The sequence below is a fragment of the Cyclopterus lumpus genome, chromosome 4, assembly GCF_009769545.1.
Source record: "Cyclopterus lumpus isolate fCycLum1 chromosome 4, fCycLum1.pri, whole genome shotgun sequence".
Lineage (NCBI taxonomy): Eukaryota > Metazoa > Chordata > Actinopteri > Perciformes > Cyclopteridae > Cyclopterus > Cyclopterus lumpus.
The window spans coordinates 24,723,595-24,744,060 of NC_046969.1; the positions used below are offsets into that span (position 1 = coordinate 24,723,595).

At 43.9% G+C, this 20,466-nt stretch overlaps 1 protein-coding gene across 1 annotated transcript; it reads left to right on the forward strand.

Moving 5' to 3' along the window:
- Positions 1-325: 325 nt before the first annotated feature.
- On the forward strand, positions 326-16,373 carry LOC117729439 (protein-glutamine gamma-glutamyltransferase K-like; the record flags this gene model as incomplete). The annotated part of the gene is made up of 13 exons (XM_034530467.1): positions 326-674; positions 791-982; positions 6,323-6,574; positions 8,523-8,641; positions 8,733-8,840; positions 10,726-10,903; positions 11,414-11,552; positions 11,645-11,837; positions 14,119-14,272; positions 14,353-14,637; positions 15,612-15,772; positions 15,860-15,996; positions 16,084-16,373. Coding segments are annotated over 13 exons (2,427 nt in total), but the record flags the coding sequence as incomplete, so codon positions are not given.
- Between the last annotated feature and the right edge of the window lie 4,093 nt (positions 16,374-20,466).

A 20,466-nucleotide genomic window follows, 5' to 3' on the forward strand; every position in this document is an offset into this window, starting at 1 on the left:
TGCAATAAAGCTACAAATAATGACTAAACGAAATGGATACATTGTCACATAATGCTAACTTGACCAAACTGACAGTTTTTATTGTATTAAAACATTAACAATATCCACTATTTCTATAATAAATAGTGTTAAATATCATCGCGTGTGGAACCAATCCAAAGGAACACTTCTGAAGAGGCCGAGAGCCACTTTAATAAATCAATAACTTTTCATCTGGAGCGTTCACAAGTTAATTATTTCTTTTCGTGATCTTATAAACGTTCATTTCTCTTTCTCTCTTTTCTTTTCTTTTTTCAAATAAAAAACATGTCTAAATCGATTGAAACGACTCTCCTTCTCCCAGCATGCCGTGAGACGCGATCCATCAGAGACCGGATCCGCGGTGGGGCGGTTTCCTTCCGTCACTCTCGACTTCGGGGAAGACGAGGAGGAAGAAGATGACGAGCCGGGAGAAGAAGACGGCGGCGGCGAGACGGAGAACGCGTGTCGGCGGTGGCTTCGTACCGTGTGTCCGTGCTGCTGCCGCAAGCCCGGCCGCCACGACGACGACGACATCACCGACACCCTGGAGACCGGCATCGACGAGCTGGACGACAACGAGGAGGAGGAGGAGGAGGAGGAGGAGGAGGGGACGGATGTCGAGAAACCGGGGAAGGCCGACGGCGAGCTTAATGGTAACCGACATCTCGGAGAGAGAGAGAGAGAGCCGTTGTGTAATCAAAACAAAGAGATTGGCTTCACCCTGGGATGTCTGTTGTTGTGTCCCCCCCCCCCCCCCTCCCCCCCGCAGAACTCCTCCTGAAAGTGCAATCCATCGACCTGATGAAGAGCCAATCGGGGCAGAACCGCACCGAGCACCACACACACCTTTACCAAAGTGACAACCTCGTTATCCGCAGAGGGCAGACGTTCCTGATGTGGATCACTTTGTCTCGACCCTTCAGCCCCGACAGCGACAAACTGCACCTGGAGCTGAAGACAGGTGAGTCCTGAAACCAGAGATGGAGACCGGGAACTCATGTTTACAATGTTTACTGAGGGAATACATCCAGAGAAGTAGAGTCACTTCTATACAACCAGAGGAGTCGCCCCCTGGTGGTCAGGAGAGAGAATGCAGCTTTAACACATGAAGCATAGACTTCTATACAACCAGAGGAGTCGCCCCCTGGTGGTCAGGAGAGAGAACGCAGCTTTAACACATGAAGCATAGACTTCTATACAACCAGAGGAGTCGCCCCCTGGTGGTCAGGAGCGAGAATGCAGCTTTAACACATGAAGCATAGACTTCTATACAACCAGAGGAGTCTCCCCCTGGTGGTCAGGAGAGAGAATGCAGCTTTAACACATGAAGCATAGACTTCTATACAACCACAGGAGTCGCCCCCTGGTGGTCAGGAGAGAGAATGCAGCTTTAACACATGAAGCATAGACTTCTATACAACCAGAGGAGTCTCCCCCTGGTGGTCAGGAGAGAGAATGCAGCTTTAACACATGAAGCATAGACTGCTATACAACCAGAGGAGTCGCCCCCTGGTGGTCAGGAGAGAGAATGCAGCTTTAACACATGAAGCATAGACTTCTATACAACCAGAGGAGTCGCCCCCTGGTGGTCAGGAGAGAGAATGCAGCTTTAACACATGAAGCATAGACTTCTATACAACCAGAGGAGTCGCCCCCTGGTGGTCAGGAGAGAGAATGCAGCTTTAACACATGAAGCATAGACTTCTATACAACCAGAGGAGTCGCCCCCTGGTGGTCAGGAGAGAGAATGCAGCTTTAACACATGCAATGGAAATGGAATTGAAGACAAGGGTGAGGGGTTCATTTTGTCTACTGCAATGGGCAAGTATTAAATGCAATGGTAGAATTTTCCTTTTTAAATAAGTAGTTATGTCACTATGGTGACGAGTCAATCATGTTGCTGCTGATTAAATGAAGAAATGTTGCTGATGAAAGCGTTGCAACGTTTGTATAATTGAAGTATTATGACCCGGCGGTCCGCGGCGACATTCCCAGGAGGGGGGGGGGGGGGGGGGGGGGGGATAAAACATTCTGAATTGATTTTCCTCTATTTTTATAAACACAAACAATGGATGCACGATTCTGCACACACGTGGCATTTCAGGAAGGAATTTCTGAAGCCGCTAAAGAATCCAGACGGGTACATTCCTTTCACCTCTAAATCAACCCGTGTTGAAATGTTGAGGATTGACACGGTGAAGGAGAACAGCCTCACGTCCACGACCCGCCTTTTATGGTTCTATAGACATCAGAACCAATAGAGAGAGACTTCAACAAGATGCTGACACTATGAACACTCATTCAATTCATAGCGTGTTCCCAAATGACTGGCCTCTGATTTTTGTGAAACTAGATGGATGTGTGCGTGTTTGTGTGTGTGTCTTTGTGTTTGTGTGTGTGTCTTTGTGTTTGTGTGTGTGTGTGTGTGTGTGCATGTTTGTGTGTGTGTGTGTCCATGTCCTTGTGTGTGTGTGTGTGCGTGTGTGTGTGTGCATGTTTGTGTGTGTCTTTGTGTTTGTGTGTGTGTGCCTGTATATGTGTGTGTGTGTTTTTGCGTGTATGTGTGCATGTTTGTGTGTGTGTGTGTCCATGTCCTTGTGTGTGTGTGCGTGTATGTTTGTGTGTGTATTTGTGTTTGTGTGCCTGTATATGTGTGTATGTGTTTTTGCGTGTATGTGTGCATGTTTGTGTGTGTGTGTCCATGTTTTTGTGTGTGCCTGTATGTGTGTGTGTGTTTGTGCGTGTGTGTGTGTGCGTGTGCATGTTTGTGTGCGTGTGTCCATGTCCTTGTGTATATGTGTGTGTGTTTGTGTGTGTGTGTGTGTGTGTGTGCATGTTTGTGTGTGTGTGTGCATGTCCTTGTGTATATGTGTGTGTGTGTGTGTGTGTGCATGTGTGTGCGTGCGTGTTTGTATGTGTATGTGTGTGTGTCTTTGTCTTTGTGTGTTTGTGCGTGTATGTGTGTGTGTGTCTTTGTGTGTGTGTGTGTGTGTGTGTGTGTGTGTGTGTGAGGATCTAGACTTTGTTGCATTGTGTGTGTGACACATTGATCTACAGACACAGAGGGGGAGAGAGATTTGTGGTTACTATCGCTATGGCAACAGTTCTGGTTGCTATGCTCCAGTCTTTACGGTAGCCGAGTCCTCCGTCCGGCTCCCAGCAACAAGTGAAGGATCCGGCGTGCCGTCAGTCGCCATCGCCGCCGCTCCCTCTGTCATCAGACCGATATAGATCCTATAATTACAGCGTGTGATAACAAGTGGAGCTTGAGGATAATAATTACTGCTTCTCTTTTTTAATGCGACCGCGTGGAGCCGAGGAAACACGCTTCATAATGAGCGGCTGCTATTTCTGCAAAGGGAACATAGGACCCTGGGAACATAGAACGTTGGGAACATAGGACCCTTGGAACATAGAACGTTGGGAGCATAGGACCCTTGGAACATAGAACGTTGGGAACATAGAACATTGAGAACATAGAACGTTGGGAACATAGAACATTGGGAGCATAGAGCCCAGGAAATATAGAACCCTTGGAATATAGAACATTGGGAACATAGAACATTGAGAACATAGGGCCCTGGGAACATAGAACATTGGGAGCATAGAGCCCAGGAAATATAGAACCCTGGGAACTTCGGACCCTTGGAACATAGAACACAGGAAATATAGGACCCTGGGAACATAGAACATTGGGAACATACGACCCTGGGAACATAGAACCTTTGGAACAAAGAACCCAGGAAATATAGGACCCTGGGAACTTAGGACCCTTGGAACATAGAACCATTGGAACAAAGAACCGAGGAAATATAGGACCCTGAGAACATAGAACATTGGGAACATAGGACCCTGGGAACATTGGGAGCATAGAGCCCAGGAAATATAGAACCCTGGGAACTTCGGACCCTTGGAACATAAAACATTGGGAACATAGGACCCTGGGAACATAGAACCTTTGGAACAAAGAACCCAGGAAACATAGGACCCTGGGAACATAGAACACTTGGGGCATTGGGGTCATACGAAAAAATTACTCCTGATTTCTTTGTATTTTTTCGCAGGGTTTTCTACTCCAGTTGTAACATTAAAAAGCAAAGAACGTCGTTCTCCACAGGAAGTTTAAGGACAACTAATTAGTCTTTTTGATGCTCCCTCGCCTTCTCTGTGTGGGCATCTGTTTCCATGGTTACACGGATTGCATACAAATTAATAACTGTGGGATATTTACATCATTCCAGCGCCTTATTTTGTGTATGTATAAAACACCAACGTGGTAAAACGCCGTATGAGAAACCTCTTTTTATTTTTTTAATCACGCCACATTTAATTTAAAAACTGTTTAAGGGGAACGAGACGTTTTCTCTGCTCGAAGAACCTCGTACTCGGTTCTAAAAAAAATTTAAAAAATGTTTTCTGAGCGGCACGAAGAAAATCAAAAGCCCAATCATGAATGATGATGAAATATGTTTAAAAAACGCATACAAAATAAATACTAAAAATCCAACTGCGAAGAGTTTCTTCATCACCGTTGGATTTTTTTAAAATTTATTTATTTTTAAACACGTGACTCGTGACGGTTGAACGCTCTTATTTTGGAGGGTTTGAGATGCATTTCAAAGCCTTAGAGAGGTAGCAATCTTTACAGCGCCTCACAGGATGAAAGCGTGGGGGGGGGGGGGGGGGGGGGGGGAGTCTTAGAGTCTTTTTCCTGATCCACGGAAGAAAAATGTGGGGGAACAAAATTAATATATGTCTCCCCTCCTGGGAGCACAGATTTATTGCCTCTTAGATGGTGAGATACGTGTGCAAAAGGTGAATCTCACTCTGGGTTTACGGGCCTCACTATTCCGTGGCCAGGGGGCAGTATATACTGTGTATATATATATTTAATGGCCTGATGTGACAGCGGCATTGACTTTGTCACCTGACTCGCTTGCAAGAAAGCACACAAAGCTTTCCCCCCCCCCCCCCCCCCCCCCACCACATTAAATAATAATATTAAACTATTGCTGTGAGCAACCTTCTGCTTTTCAATCGATACTTCATCAACACGCTCCATTCAGAAGACGAAGCCTGAACTCGTTTTCATTAGGGTTTTCTTTTTTTGGAGGCGGTCCAAAATAAAGTGTGATAAAAAAAAAAAATGATGTGTTTTATATCAGAGGACTAAAGGTTCAAATACCTTCAGCTGGTGTTAAACACATTGTTTTAGACCACAAACATTTAAAAAAAGGGAACAGGAAGTGCTAAATTTCCATTTACAGGGTTTTATATTTGTAATTGTTTTGTAATTCACTGTTAACTCATATCTCATATTGACAATCCCTGTAAAGAAAGGAGTCAAATAATCAATGCGTCACAAAGAAAACATCACAAAAGAATACACTTTGATTAGGCTGGCAAAATATATATATATTTCTCCAATGTAGATGTCTTAAACCTCCTGCTTTTAACGGTTTTAAAACACTAACTGGTCGTCTTTTTAATTGCGCGTTTCATTTATTAACTTAAATGGATTGTTTTTATCTTCGTGCAGCGGGAAATGTGTGAATGTGTCAATGTGTGAATGTGTCAATGTGTCAATGTGTCAATGTGTGAATGTGTCAATGTGTGAATGTGTCAATGTGTCAATGTTGCCATGTGTCAATGTGTCAATGTGTGAATGTGTGAATGTGTGAATGTGTCAATGTGTGAATGTGTCAATGTGTCAATGTTGCCATGTGTCAATGTGTCAATGTGTGAATGTGTCAATGTGTGAATGTGTCAATGTGTCAATGTGTGAATGTGTGAATGTGTCAATGTTGCAATGTGTCAATGTGTGAATGTGTCAATGTGTCAATGTGTGAATGTGTGAATGTGTCAATGTGTCAATGTTGCCATGTGTCAATGTGTGAATGTGTCAATGTGTCAATGTGTGAATGTGTGAATGTGTCAATGTGTCAATGTGTGAATGTGTCAATGTGTCAATGTTGCCATGTGTCAATGTTGCCATGTGTCAATGTGTCAATGTGTGAATGTGTCAATGTGTCAATGTTGCCATGTGTCAATGTGTCAATGTGTGAATGTGTCAATGTGTCAATGTTGCCATGTGTCAATGTGTCAATGTGTCAACGTGGCAATGTTGCCATGTTGCCATGTGTCAATGTGTCAATGTGGCAACGTGTGAACATGGCAATGTGGCAATGAGTGGTGGAACGCGGTGATTGAAGTCACGAACTCGGTGCTTCTGCTCCGGCGGTGAAGAGCAGTTTATTCCGAGCGCTTCATTCCTCCCCGTGTGTCCTCTCGCCTCCTCCAGGGCCTCTGCCGACGGTGTCGAAGGGAACCCACGTGATCGTCCCCCTGGTGGAGGAGCCGGAGGACGGCCGCTGGGAGGCCGCCGTCGTGCGGCAGGAGGGCAGCAAGATGATGCTGTCGGTGAGCTCCTCCCCCGCGGCCGCCGTCGGCCGGTATGAACTCACGGTGGAGACGAACAACGCGAGCGGCCAGACCGTCTCCGTGCGTGACCCGGCCAACGACGTCTACCTGTTGTTCAACCCCTGGTGTGAAGGTAAACACGGGATGGCTCCATGTCTCCAGGGGTGGTCAAAATAAAGGAAACACCAGACATTGCAGTCATATAGCGCGGCAGAAATTACATAAACATTTTAATTTATAAGCTTTCGAGGTGATTTCTCTCCTGAGCCGGGCTAGCGGTTTCCTCCTGTTTCCAGTCTTTATGCTAAGCTAGGCTAAGCTAAGATAAGCTAACCGGCTGCTGGTGGGAGCCTAATATTTAATCTTCTCATTTTACTCTCCATGAGAAAGAAAACATGTTTTCCAACTATTCCTCATGCAGCATGGGCGGATTATATGTAGGAGCGAGACAAATAGACTTTATTGTCGTTTCGCCTTCCTTTTTGTTGTTGTTGTTGTTGTCTTGTGTCTCTTTGTGTTTAATTTGCCTTTGTAGTCGTCTTGTGACTATTCGTAGTCTTTTTGTGACTCTCTGTATCTGATTTGTGTCGCTACGTAATTCTTTTGGCTTTTTTGTAGCAATTTTTAGTCTGTGTTTGTTCTTTTTGTGTCTCTTTGTGGTTGTTTAGCCCCTTTTTGTAGTCATTGGTTTCTTTGTCTCTTTACAGCTGGTTTGCATTTCTTTGTGGTTGTTTTGGTCTCTATGTTGTCTTTTTGAGTCTCTTTGTGGTTGTTTTGGTCTCTATGTTGTCTTTTTGAGTCTCTTTGTGGTTGTTTTGGTCTCTATGTTGTCTTCTTGAGTCTCTTTGTGGTTGTTTTGGTCTCTATGTTGTCTTTTTGAGTCTCTTTGTGGTTGTTTTGGTCTCTATGTTGTCTTTTTGAGTCTCTTTGTGGTTGTTTTGGTCTCTATGTTGTCTTCTTGAGTCTCTTTGTGGTTGTTTTGGTCTCTATGTTGTCTTCTTGAGTCTCTTTGTGGTTGTTTTGGTCTCTATGTTTTCTTTTTGAGTCTCTTTGTGGTTGTTTTGGTCTCTATCTTGTTTTGGTCTCTATGTTGTCTTCTTGAGTCTCTTTGTGGTTGTTTTGGTCTCTATGTTGTCTCTTTGTGGTTGTTTTGGTCTCTATGTTGTCTTTTTGAGTCTCTTTGTGGTTGTTTCGGTCTCTATGTTGTCTTCTTGAATCTCTTTGTGGTTGTTTCGGTCTCTATGTTGTCTTCTTGAGTCTCTTTGTGGTTGTTGTCGTTTCCTTATTGTAGTATTGTTGTGTTTCTGTGGTTGTGTTTCTTTGTGGTCATTGGAGTTTCTTCCTGGTTGGTTCGTGTCTCTTTTCGAGTCGTTGCGTAGGTAAAGGCCTGGGGGGCCCCTGAGCCTGTGCCCTGTGGGCCCATTCGGTCCTCCATCCACGCTTTAAAGGAACAGTGTGAAGGATGCAGTGGCATCTCTTCCCTTTCCAAGGCTGCGTTAACGCCGTTTTCCTCCCCAAAGTAGTGTGATTATGTGAAGGCCGTCCTCATCATAATAACACTACTTCAGGAGCAGCGTAAGTCAGGCAATGGCTAGTGGCTCCACAGTTTTGCACTCTAAAAGCACTAAAAGCATAACTTTTAAGTCCCTTGATAATCTCATTAGCGTTTCATCTCCAAAAAAGGCCACAATATTGTTCACCATCATTTCAGAGGAGATGTGAAGGAGGCGTGCTTCAAGAAGTCGTTATTTTTTACCTAAATATTTCCATGCAAACCGAGAAACAAACTCAAAATAAAAAGCTTTCGGTTTTGAAGCGTAGACATAGAAGATGTGCAATTGATTACGTTGCTTTCTTTCAAGCATTAACCTTAATATGGAAAAAAAGAGATATAATGGAGCAGGTTTTTTTAGCAAATTGATATTTTCCATCCGTAGTCAAGACCTGGATGGTAGAATAATAAAATAGGACGAAAGATCATCAGACATTACGATACACAATTCAGTACAATAAAAGTATACAAACAATAGCACAAATGTCCACGAGTTTACTTACTGTGCACTATCCAATGTTCTCACTAGACGACGCAGTGTTCATGGATTCTGAAGTGGAGAGGCAGGAGTACGTCATGAACGACATCGGACGCATGTACTACGGCACGAGGGATCAAATCGGAGCGCGGACGTGGAGTTACGGGCAGGTGAGTGGATCCACGGGACCGCCGCTCGCCGTTTTGGAGGACGGACCGAATAGCAGAAACTTGACTTCTTCTTCTTCTTTTTTTTTTTTAGTTTGATGACGGAATCCTCGCCGCTTGTGTCTTCGTCCTGGAGAAGAGTGGAACTCCCCCGTCAGGGTGGGGCGACCCGATTAATGTGGTGCGAGTCATCTCGGCCATGGTGAGAATATTGTTCACCACCTGATCCACCCAACCTTTATATTTGTAGTAGTAGAGTCAGTAGTAGTAAAGTCAGTAATAGTAGAGTCAGTAGTAGAGTCAGTAGTAGTAGTAGTAGAGTCAGTAGTAGAGTCAGTAGTCATAGAGTCAGTAGTAGAGTCAGTAGTAGTAGAGTCAGTAGTAGAGTCAGTAGTAGTAGTAGTAGAGTCAGTAGTAGAGTCAGTAGTAGTAGTAGTAGTCAGTAGTAGAGTCAGTAGTAGTAGAGTCAGTAGTAGTAGAGTCAGTTGTAATAGAGTCAGTAGTAGTAGTAGAGTCAGTAGTAAAGTCAGTAGTAGAGTCAGTAGTAGAGTCAGTAGTAGTCAGTAGTAGTAGTAGTAGAGTCAGTAGTAGAGTCAGTAGTAGAGTCAGTAGTAGTAGAGTCAGTAGTCGTAGAGTCAGTAGTAGTAGAGTCAGTAGTAGAGTCAGTAATAGTAGTCAGTAGTCGTAGAGTCAGTAGTAGAGTCAGTAGTAGAGTCAGTAGTAGTAGTATTAGAGTCAGTAGTAGAGTCAGTAGTCGTAGAGTCAGTAGTAGAGTCAGTAGTAGAGTCAGTAGTAGTAGAGTCAGTAGTCGTAGAGTCAGTAGTAGTAGAGTCAGTAGTAGAGTCAGTAATAGTAGTCAGTAGTCGTAGAGTCAGTAGTAGAGTCAGTAGTAGAGTCAGTAGTAGAGTCAGTAGTAGTAGTATTAGAGTCAGTAGTAGAGTCAGTAGTCGTAGAGTCAGTAGTAGAGTCAGTAGTAGAGTCAGTAGTAGTAGTATTAGAGTCAGTAGTAGAGTCAGTAGTCGTAGAGTCAGTAGTAGAGTCTGTAGTAGTAAAGTCTGTAGTAATAATGTAATGTAAAGGTCCTGCACAGCGATCCCGTCTCTCACCGATGTCGGTCCAAGCCTTCGGTCTTTGATTCTCTCTCCTGACCACCAGGGGGCGACTCCTCTGGTTGTATAGAAGTCTATGCTTCATGTGTTAAAGCTGCATTCTCTCTACTGACCACCAGGGGGCGACTCCTCTGGTTGTATAGAAGTCTATGCTTCATGTGTTAAAGCTGCATTCTCTCTACTGACCACCAGGGGGCGACTCCTCTGGTTGTATAGAAGTCTATGCTTCATGTGTTAAAGCTGCATTCTCTCTCCTGACCACCAGGGGTCGACTCCTCTGGTTGTATAAAAGTCTATGCTTCATGTGTTAAAGTCAGTAGTAGTAAAGTCAGTTTTTATCTAGCGTCATCATCAGGTCAGCGTTTCATAATTTGGGACCAACAACTTACTAACAACTTTCCCATCAGCCTTCATGTACTCTGTGTTTAGCGGTAATTAGCACATGTTAGCATGCTAAATGGTACATTTAGACAGAAAGCTCTCGGCAATGCTTACATTTGCGCTACTGCTATAATGTCAACTATTGACAACTATTGTCTGGATCGCTGTGACATTTTGTAGGACATTCATTGTCCCCTGAGGATGGATCCTGTTGATCCCGGTCAGCCTATGACTCTTTGACTACCATGATTTGTAGCATGCATTTGTGAAGCTAACGGCATTGCCATCAGTTTAGTGTTAATCAGAGAATGTTAGCATAAACATCACCTGCTTAACATCAGCGTGTTAACAATGTCACCATTCGCATATTCATAAATATTATCTTATTTATACCAATTTATTTTGTACTCGTTAGCATGCAGTTGTTAGCTTTTAGCTCAAAGCACCCACACGTCACACATATACTCATAACCAGTTGTTTCATTGGCTTTTATTAATTGTAAATTGAGAAGGAAATGATGTATTATTAACAAAATGCAAATGTGCATAACTTAAAACTCTTATAGTGTAACAAACCACATTCTTCATATATTGCAGATCAACTCCCCCGATGACCGTGGAGTCGTGGAGGGGAACTGGTCCGGAAGCTATTTGGCCGGAACCAGTCCAACGGTCTGGAGCGGAAGTGTAGAAATCCTGAAAGAATACCACAAGAACCTCGGCAGCCCCGTGAAGTACGGCCAGTGCTGGGTCTTCGCTGGCGTGTTCACCACAGGTCGGCCGCTTGTCTTTGTTACACTGTATAATAACCATCATTGGTAAATGGTAACACGGTAGCTAATTAAACCTATAAGTTAACAAATAATACAATTATATGTCATGTTTATTACGTATTAGTAAGGCTATCGTTCACCAGTTTCTTGTTACACACGTTGTAACGTTGTATATGAAGTAGTTAGATTGATTTGTAAACCTTTAAGGAAACATCCGTAAACGTTATTATTGACATATTTGTCACACTTTCGTTAAAAGGTTTATAAACATTTAATTAAATTTCGTAATACACAAACTAATGATAAAATATAACATAACTCTTAATTAGATTATAATAATTAGATAGTTGTAATTTGTTCGTTAACAGTAAAACTACATGTATTACCTACTAATTATTAGTAAGGCTATATTATTTTTAACATTTTAAGTAAATAATGACATTAACTGTCAATTTTACGATGATGGTATTAATAAAATGGTACCTTTTTTATTTCTTACTGTGGGCGTCCAGTTTTACGATGTCTAGGCGTTCCCAGTCGAGCTGTGACCAACTACAGCTCCGCCCACGACACAGACGTCTCCCTGACGACGGACATCTACCTGGACGAGAACCTGGACCCTATAGACGAGCTCAACGGCGACTCCATCTGGTGAGTCCCGCCGTCCCGCCGCCGCCGCCTCGCTCTCCGGTTGGTTTAGCCTGACCTCGCGGTCTCTTTCCCCCCCCCCCCCCCCGAAAAAGGAACTTCCACGTGTGGACCGACTGCTGGATGGCTCGGCCGGACCTGCCCCCGGGCTACGGAGGCTGGCAGGCTGTCGACGCCACGCCTCAGGAGACCAGCCAGGGAACCTTCCGCTGCGGCCCCGCCTCCCTCGCCGCCGTCCGCAGCGGTCAGGTGTTCCTCAAGCACGACGCCCCGTTTGTGTTCGCCGAGGTTTGTGGAAGACGTTTAAAGTGAATGAGCTTACAGTGTATCCAAATGTGTATAAAGGATATAAAGGTTTATTGATCTGGCCAGAGGTGATTATAGTCTAATAGCAGTGGTCAGGAATGTTCTCTTGTATCAGGAATGTTCTCCTGTATCTGGAATGTTATCCTGTATCAGGAATGTTCTCCTGTATCAGGAATGTTATCCTGTATCAGGAATGTATCCGGAATGTTCTGTTCTATCAGGAATGTATCTGGAATGTTCTCCTGTATCAGGAATGTGTTCCTGTTAAGGAATGTTCTCCTTTATCAGTAATGTATCTGGAATGTTCTCCAGTATCTGGAATGTTCTCCTGTATCAGGAATGTTCTCCTGTATCTGGAATGTTATCCTGTATCAGGAATGTTCTCCTGTATCTGGAATGTTATCCTGTATCAGGAATGTATCCGGAATGTTCTGTTCTATCAGGAATGTATCTGGAATGTTCTCCTGTATCAGGAATGTGTTCCTGTTAAGGAATGTTCTCCTTTATCAGTAATGTATCTGGAATGTTCTCCAGTATCTGGAATGTTCTCCTGTATCAGGAATGTTCTCCTGTATCTGGAATGTTCTCCTGTATCAGGAATGTTCTCCTGTATCTGGAATGTTATCCTGTATCAGGAATGTATCCGGAATGTTCTGTTCTATCAGGAATGTATCTGGAATGTTATCCTGTATCAGGAATGTGTTCCTGTTAAGGAATGTTCTCCTTTATCAGTAATGTATCTGGAATGTTCTCCAGTATCTGGAATGTTCTCCTGTATCTGGAATGTTCTCCTGTATCAGGAATGTTCTCCTGTATTAGGAATGTTCTCCTGTATCTGGAATGTTCTCCTGTATCAGGAATGTTCTCCTGTATTAGGAATGTTCTCTTCTATCAGGAATGTTCTCTTGTATCAGGAATGTTCTCCTGTATCTGGAATGTTATCCTGTATCAGGAATGTATCCGGAATGTTCTGTTCTATCAGGAATGTTCTCTTCTATCAGGAATGTTCTCTTGTATCAGGAATGTTCTCCTGTATCTGGAATGTTCTCCTGTATCTGGAATGTATCCGGAATGTTCTGTTCTATCAGGAATGTATCTGGAATGTTCTCCTGTATCAGGAATGTGTTCCTGTTAAGGAATGTTCTCCTTTATCAGTAATGTATCAGGAATGTTCTCCAGTATCTGGAATGTTCTCCTGTATCAGGAATGTGTCCCTGCTAAGGAATGTTCTCCTGTATCAGGAATGTATCAGGAATGTTCTCCAGTATCTGGAATGTTCTCCTGTATCAGGAATGTTCTCCCGTGTTTCTGTCCTGAGAACGTGCTCCGCTGTGCCTGCTGTAGTTGTTGGAGAGGGTGGTCCGGGTTCTCCAATATGGACAATAATGTCTTCAGGTTCCTCCTCTCCACCACCTGGTCCCGATAGTCCTGTTTGCAGCCAATGACGGAGCCGGCCTTCCTCACCGGTTTAGTGAGTCTGTTGGTGTCTCCGGCTCCACAGAGCACTGGCCCAACACACACACACACACACACACACACACACACACACACACACACACACACACACACACACCTATGTGCGCCTCCCAATGGACACACCGCCAGCCGCCTCTCACCCTTCACTCACTCCGTCCATCGGAAGGAGAAACCGGGCTGCGTCCCCGAGGCTGAAGGCGAGGAGATCGATCTCAACGAGTACCATCGGAGGATTATACGCCCGCGGGTTCCGCGGCCTTCGTTTGTATTTCATCCGATCCGCTTCTTCTCTCGGCCGGTGGGTTGATGGTGCGCCCCCGCGGAACACGCTCAAAGAACGTGGACACGTTCGGCATAAAACATACCTTGCATAAACAACCAATTAGCACGGCGTGTAGCTGCGGGGGGGGGGGGGGGGGGGGGGGGGGGGGGGGGAGGGGGAGCTTCCTGAGCCGGATGCTGGACACGTCAACATTACAACCAAAGTCTTCTTCACTCCTCTGCAGCACATCTAGAACCCCTCTGCTACTAAGGGATGGATGTATTGCACTAATAAAGTTGCAAGATTTGCAAAGAAGAGTCACAGCAGGAGAAAAGTACACTTTGACCTCCGGGAGTCGAACCGTGGGTCGCTTGGTGTTGACAGATTATTTGTGCGCTGTGTGCTACAATCTACAATCACGAGCCATACGGCAAACATCAAATGATGCATGGCTTTTTCCCATCTGTTCGGTGCTTTGTTTTCTAACTCCCTTTCTCTCTCTCTCTCTCTCACTTTTGCTATCAGGTGAACAGCGATAAAATCTACTGGCAGAGGAAGATAGACGGGACCTTCAGTCAGATCTACAGCGAGAAGAAGCTGGTGGGCCACGCGATCAGCACGAAGGCCGTCGGCACCGATGAACGCAACGACATCACGGACCTCTACAAGCACCCCGAAGGTGGCGTCACGCGAATGGAGATCACCAGAAGGGTTTGCGCTTTCATTGAATTGACTCGACGGTTCTGGTCGCTCCTTCAGGGTCGGAGCAGGAACGCATTGCGGTGGAGACGGCGTCTCGCTACGGCTCCAAGGCGGAGGCCTACAGCTCTCCCACGGCGGAGGACGTCTCCGTGGAAGTGACCATGGACGGCGAAGGGCCCAAAATGGGAAGCGACGCGGGTCTGACCATCACGTTGCGAAACAGCAGCTCGGAGCGACGGCAGCTCGTCCTGCACAGCCAGGCGGCGGTCATGTACTACACCGGCGTCCACAAGGCCACCGTCAGGAAGGACGAGACGGAGGTGGACCTGCAGCCCAACGAAGGTGGGTGGAGCCTCGTCGGGGTGCCGGAAGAACAATGTCACGCAGTCATCAACAGATGCGTTTCTATAAAAAATAGTAATTTATATATACTTCTATACAACCAAAGGTGTCGCCCCCTGGTGGTCAGGAGAGAGAATGCAGCTTTAACACATGAAGCATAGACTTCTATACAACCAGAGGAGTCGCCCCTGGTGGTCAGGAGAGAGAATGCAGCGTTAACACATGAAGCATAGACTTCTATACAACCAGAGGAGTCGCCCCCTGGTGGTCAGGAGAGAGAATGCAGCTTTAACACATGAAGCATAGACTTCTATACAACCAGAGGAGTCGACCCTGGTGGTCAGGAGAGAGAATGCAGATTTAACACATGAAGCATAGACTTCTATACAACCAGAGGAGTCGCCCCCTGGTGGTCAGTAGAGAGAATGCAGCTTTAACACATGAAGCATAGACTTCTATACAACCAGAGGAGTCGCCCCCTGGTGGTCAGTAGAGAGATTGCAGGTTTTTAAGACACTTCCGCATCTGCTTCACTTGGCAGAACCAGGTTGCCGTCTGGGATAAAACAAACAAGAAACTTGCATTAGTGATCGTTAGAGGTGCAGATTGGCTGATGTTGTTACATTTGGACAGAGCCAGGCCAGCTGTTCCCCCTTGTTAGCTAAGCGTTACATTCACCATGCAGATATGAGAGTTGTATCGGTATTCTCATCTAACGCTCAGCAAAAAAGCAAAAATAATCAACCTGATTGTTATTTTTTTGTAGATTAAGAGTATTGAATTAAGATAGAAATACACTTTTAATATCTTCTGTCTCCGGTATTTGCAGTCTTTGTGCTAAGCTAGGCTAAGCTAGACTGCTGGTATAGCTAACATATAAAATACAAAAATGATGTAACACTCAGTATCAATCCATTTCTTAAACAATTTTATTCTATACTAAGCTATAAAGCAAATCTATCTTCGGTCTCCAGTAAATATGTTGGATTGGATCCTGGAGTATAAAGACTACAAGGACCAGCTGGTGGACCAGGCGGCCCTGATGCTGACGCTGTCGGGCCGGGTCAAGGAGACCCAGCAGGTCTTCGCCACTCAGTTCAGTTTCCGCCTCAGGACCCCGGACCTCATCTTGAAGGTGAGCCGCCCAACAATTCGTCACAGAAACGTCACCGCGAAGAAGAATTCTGATCCGTTCTTCATCTTTTTTAATTTTTTTTTACAGCCAATAGGAAAGGCAGTAGTAGGAGAAAAGATGGCGGTCGAGATTTCCTTCACCAACCCACTACCACAGGTGCTGAAAGCGGTGATATTCCACGTTGAAGGACTGGGCCTCCTAAATGCTCGAAAGATTCATTATGGGTGAGCGACGGGGTGGCAAATAGATTTCATATCGCTTCTTTTTTTTTTTTACCTCCATCTTTTCACACTGTCATTTCCTGTCCTCAGAGATATCGGCGCTCTTGAATCGGCGTCTCTGACCGAGCAACTCGTGCCCTCGCTGCCCGGGCCGAGGAAATTACTGGCTTCACTGGACAGCAGGCAGCTCACTCAGGTTCACGGCGTGACCGACATCACGGTGGAGGGGAAAAGCGACGGCGCTCTGTAGCGACGCGTTCACATGGAACGTTTTTTATATTAAAATGACCAGAGAGAGACGAGTCATAAAACATCGAAGGTGAAAAAGAAGCTTTTAGAATCTGTGAAAACCAGCATGAGCTCAAACTCGTCCCTCAAGACTTTTGTAAAAAACAGGCACTACATGGAGATTGTATTGTTTTTTTTAAGGCATTTATTTGTATGTAGAATATTTATTTTGCTTACTTTGCGATGTGTTGACAGAAATTATTGTTATTTAAATCTGTAAATACCGCCTCAAATGCTCTTGTATTATTTTTAAACAAAGACAATTTAAAGTGTATGTTATTTCCCTCAATAACTTTTATCATAAACACAATTAACACGTATCGTGCTTTCCATTCAGTCACGTGTTCCTGAGTGTCGGGTTTGATGAGTTATATAATTTAAGTTTTAACCTGAAACATTGAGCCTAAAAAAAAAATGATTCCAGTGCTGAAGAGAGAATCATATTCTGGGTTATTTTAGAATCAAATAATAATGAACAAGACGTATTCCTCTTGTAGAAATCGATCCTGCGCGTATAAGCAGGACACAGAACAGTATAAATACCACACACTGTGTATAAATACCACACACTGTGTATAAATACCACACACTGTGTATAAATACTCAATGCAGTTTGTTTAACAGGTAACAGGCTACAGATAGAAAACATCTCCACACTGCTAGTGATGATAACGGTGTCTTTATTATTATAAGTAGTAGTATTAACACCATTAAATCTACTGAAAACATGATACAATCTTTTTTTTATCAATAATTTAAGTAGATTTGTATTAGAATGTTTGCTAAGACGCAAGGAAAAGACGCAAGTGAGGAAAACAAGGATGCAAGTAAGAGACGTGGGACGCACCCCGTGATTACGATGATCTCATTGGTGAACTCAAGCGTGTGGCCGGCTGACTGGGAACGCTTCGGTTGAGCTTGTTTGATGGTGACAGCGAGCTAACGGACATGTAGCCCGCCTGACTGGGTTTAGCTAACGCTAATACGTCAGCTACGTCCATCCTGGAATATTTACCTTGAATAAACTAAACGTTTCCTCTGGTTTAGCTGGCTGGCTTCGTTGCACGTCAGGTTTTCATCGCAGCCACAATTATCAACAATATCATCTTAATATCTATGTGCAATTTGAGAAAAGAAAATGCTATCGATCAAATGTATTGATAGCATTCGATGTAAGGTGTTTTAGCGCTGCAGACGCGGGAGCCGCTATCGACCTGAAGAGAGCGTGTGATGTTTGGTGTATGTAACTGCACAACAATGTCCTTCCTTTTTGACATAAATACATATATTCCCAAGTATTTACCACTTTTAAAACCCAGAGTACTGCCTGCTTTTGCCTCTTTTTTAGAAAACATATCACACCCACACTATGAGTGTAGGGAGGGAGACACTGAGTGTAAAACCATATTCACACAATATTAATAATAACGTGATATCAATATTAACATGTTTTGATATCATTGATGACCGTCCATCCTAATGCCACAAGCTCGAACTGATATCGCGAGAAAGGGAAGAAAAAATATATAAAATACGATTTTAAAAAGATAGCTTTTTGGGACGCTTGCGCTAAAAAAAATGATTGATATACAAGTGCAATCAACCTCTAACATTAATAATGTAGAATAGTGAGTGAGTGCATAGTGCTTTCTGTCACACCCACTCAGACCCACAGTATTTTTTAAAAACTAACAAGAAGTTTGCCGACATTAAAATATTAAATAAAAAGCTGTTTCTATATGAATCGAATGCACGCTTGTTACGGAGCCACTTCCACTCCAAACATATCATTTCTTTGAGTCAACGTTGGCATGTTTACTAAGACGAAAGCTCCGCTGTTCAATATTTATATGTTTCATGTGAGACGATGTAAACTTGTTGTTTGAGAAAACGCTTGTTTCCATTTTTCTGTTTGATCTATTTTTTTGGGGTCATTGATGCCGCTGTAATGTTTATCCAAAAGAGGGAATGTTTACTTATGTTTATCCCACAATGTTGTATGTTTTGATTTTACCTCTGGAGAGGGTGCGTTTGATTCATATCTTCTTCATCAACATAAACTTGACTACTGATTGGCTCCAAATGAGGGCAGATGGATGCCACCTGGGTTAAAGTGGCACTAACTACAGAGAGCCTCCCTGATTGGCCGCAGGCAGCAGGTGAGATGGGTGCAAAAGGCCGTGGTTGCGCTGTTTTTTTAGGGGGTTATTTTAGAGTGAAGGAAGGTCAGCGTGTGTTCTATTATTAGTCTGCAGAGGACGTGATAAACCTTTGTTTCTGCTTCCATGTGTATATCCTTCAGGGGGATCAGTGCCTGTATGCCGGTCCAATGCTTCCCACTCACACGACCAACCGGCTTCAAGTTCAACATAAATCAAAGAATACACATGCGTTGCAAATTAACTAATTTTGCGATTATATAAAAAGGTATCATTTTTATTTTATATTTAGAATTTCCATCATGTTTTATTTTCTTCCCATACAACTGGGAACTGCGTCCTCGTTAACGTTTGGAGGGCAACGTAATTGCCTTCAGGATTTTGTTTACAGGTTTAAAACGCGTCGTAAATTGAAAAACAAATACGCGTGGTACGCGTAAGGTGCTAATATCAGCACCTTACGCGTACCACAATACGATTTGATTACGTGACGGACGTTTTTTAAAGAGGGCACAGCATTAAAAAAAAAGTACTTTCTCAGAGTTGTGCGCATACATTTATGTATCTGGAGTGTCTACCAACCACCAAAATCAGAACTAGGTCAACCCTGCATGTCTGTTTTTTTTTTTTTTTTGTGAGCTGTCTCGATGAGAAAATGTGTGATTCAATGAAGCTTAAGAGACGTCACGCCTTCATAAAGTGTCACATCGTCGGCGTACAACACAAATAATAAATCGGGTCTGCACTTGCTGGAGCTTGATCACAGATCTCGGGGATGATCGATTCGTTTCACTGAGGCATTCACCGGGAGGGTGTCTATTTTATATATATAATTAATGAAAAGACCTTTATTAAAATGCACCTAAAGAACACCTGACGGACACCATCACTATACATATATATTATATGTATTTATGTTTTTGGGAGGTGGTCTTAAAGAGACAGGCGCTAAAAACGAAGCGTATATTCAGATGGATAGTAGGAGAAAGATATGGTGTTTTTATGGTTGTAAACATGTTCTAGTTGAAACCCAAAATAGGTGAAAATGAGACCGATGTGTCTCCTTTTACTCGTCACAGTTGCTGTATTTGCCGTCAAATTGACTAGAGCATTTTTGTGTGGGTCTCATTGCTCCATTTTTACAAAGCTGTAAAGTTAATGCTGATGACATTTTAGATTAGATGGCCTTTTTAAAGAATGAAGACACGCGGCAGGCGGAGGAGTCAGGGGAGTCTGTGGGGAGCTCGGCTCGTTTATATTCTGCACCCGACCTCAAAAGTGGTTTCAGATGGGAAACCAAGTAAGTGGCCAAAAAAATGACAGCATGATGTGTTGCAACTTGTGGTAGATTACCTGTTCCATCACACAGGTGCACACAGTGCCGTGTTGCGCAACTCCTCACTAACGAGTGGGCGCATCGGTCGGACGCAAACCTTCAGGCGTCTTTCTAATTTCAGTCACCCACTTTCCTTTCAAGCAGTGCACGGACTTTTTGCAAATTTACACCACAATGTATACCGCAGACGTGAATAAATATTTAGTTGTTGGAGTTTCTGACAAGTTGTGTGTTCAATTAGTTGTTTTCTTCCTCTGCATCTTGTTCCCTTTTTCCACAACTGTCAACAGTTTTGTTTCTCTGCTGGTGTGTTTATTGACTAATGGAGGGCTAGAGATGAGATGCGGAGGATTCTTACGACTAAAATGTCCAATTAAATGATATTTCTGCAGCTCAACATCACACGTTTGCCTCGGTGGGCTTTACAACGTCTACAACGTCCACAACGTCCTCTGTCCTTGGAAACCTCGAGTCTTTCATTCTTCTCTCTTTGCCGTGAGGAGAGAGAAGAGCGTCTACGAGACGTTGACAGGAAGAGAGACGATGCCCATCATTCACGTTGAGGTTAACCCTTTCTGTTAGCCAGCATGCAGGAGACAGAAGCTGAGAACACACTTATGAATATGGAATGAGGAATATGGAACATTGGGAACAGAGAACCCTGGGAACAAAGAACATTGGGAACATAGG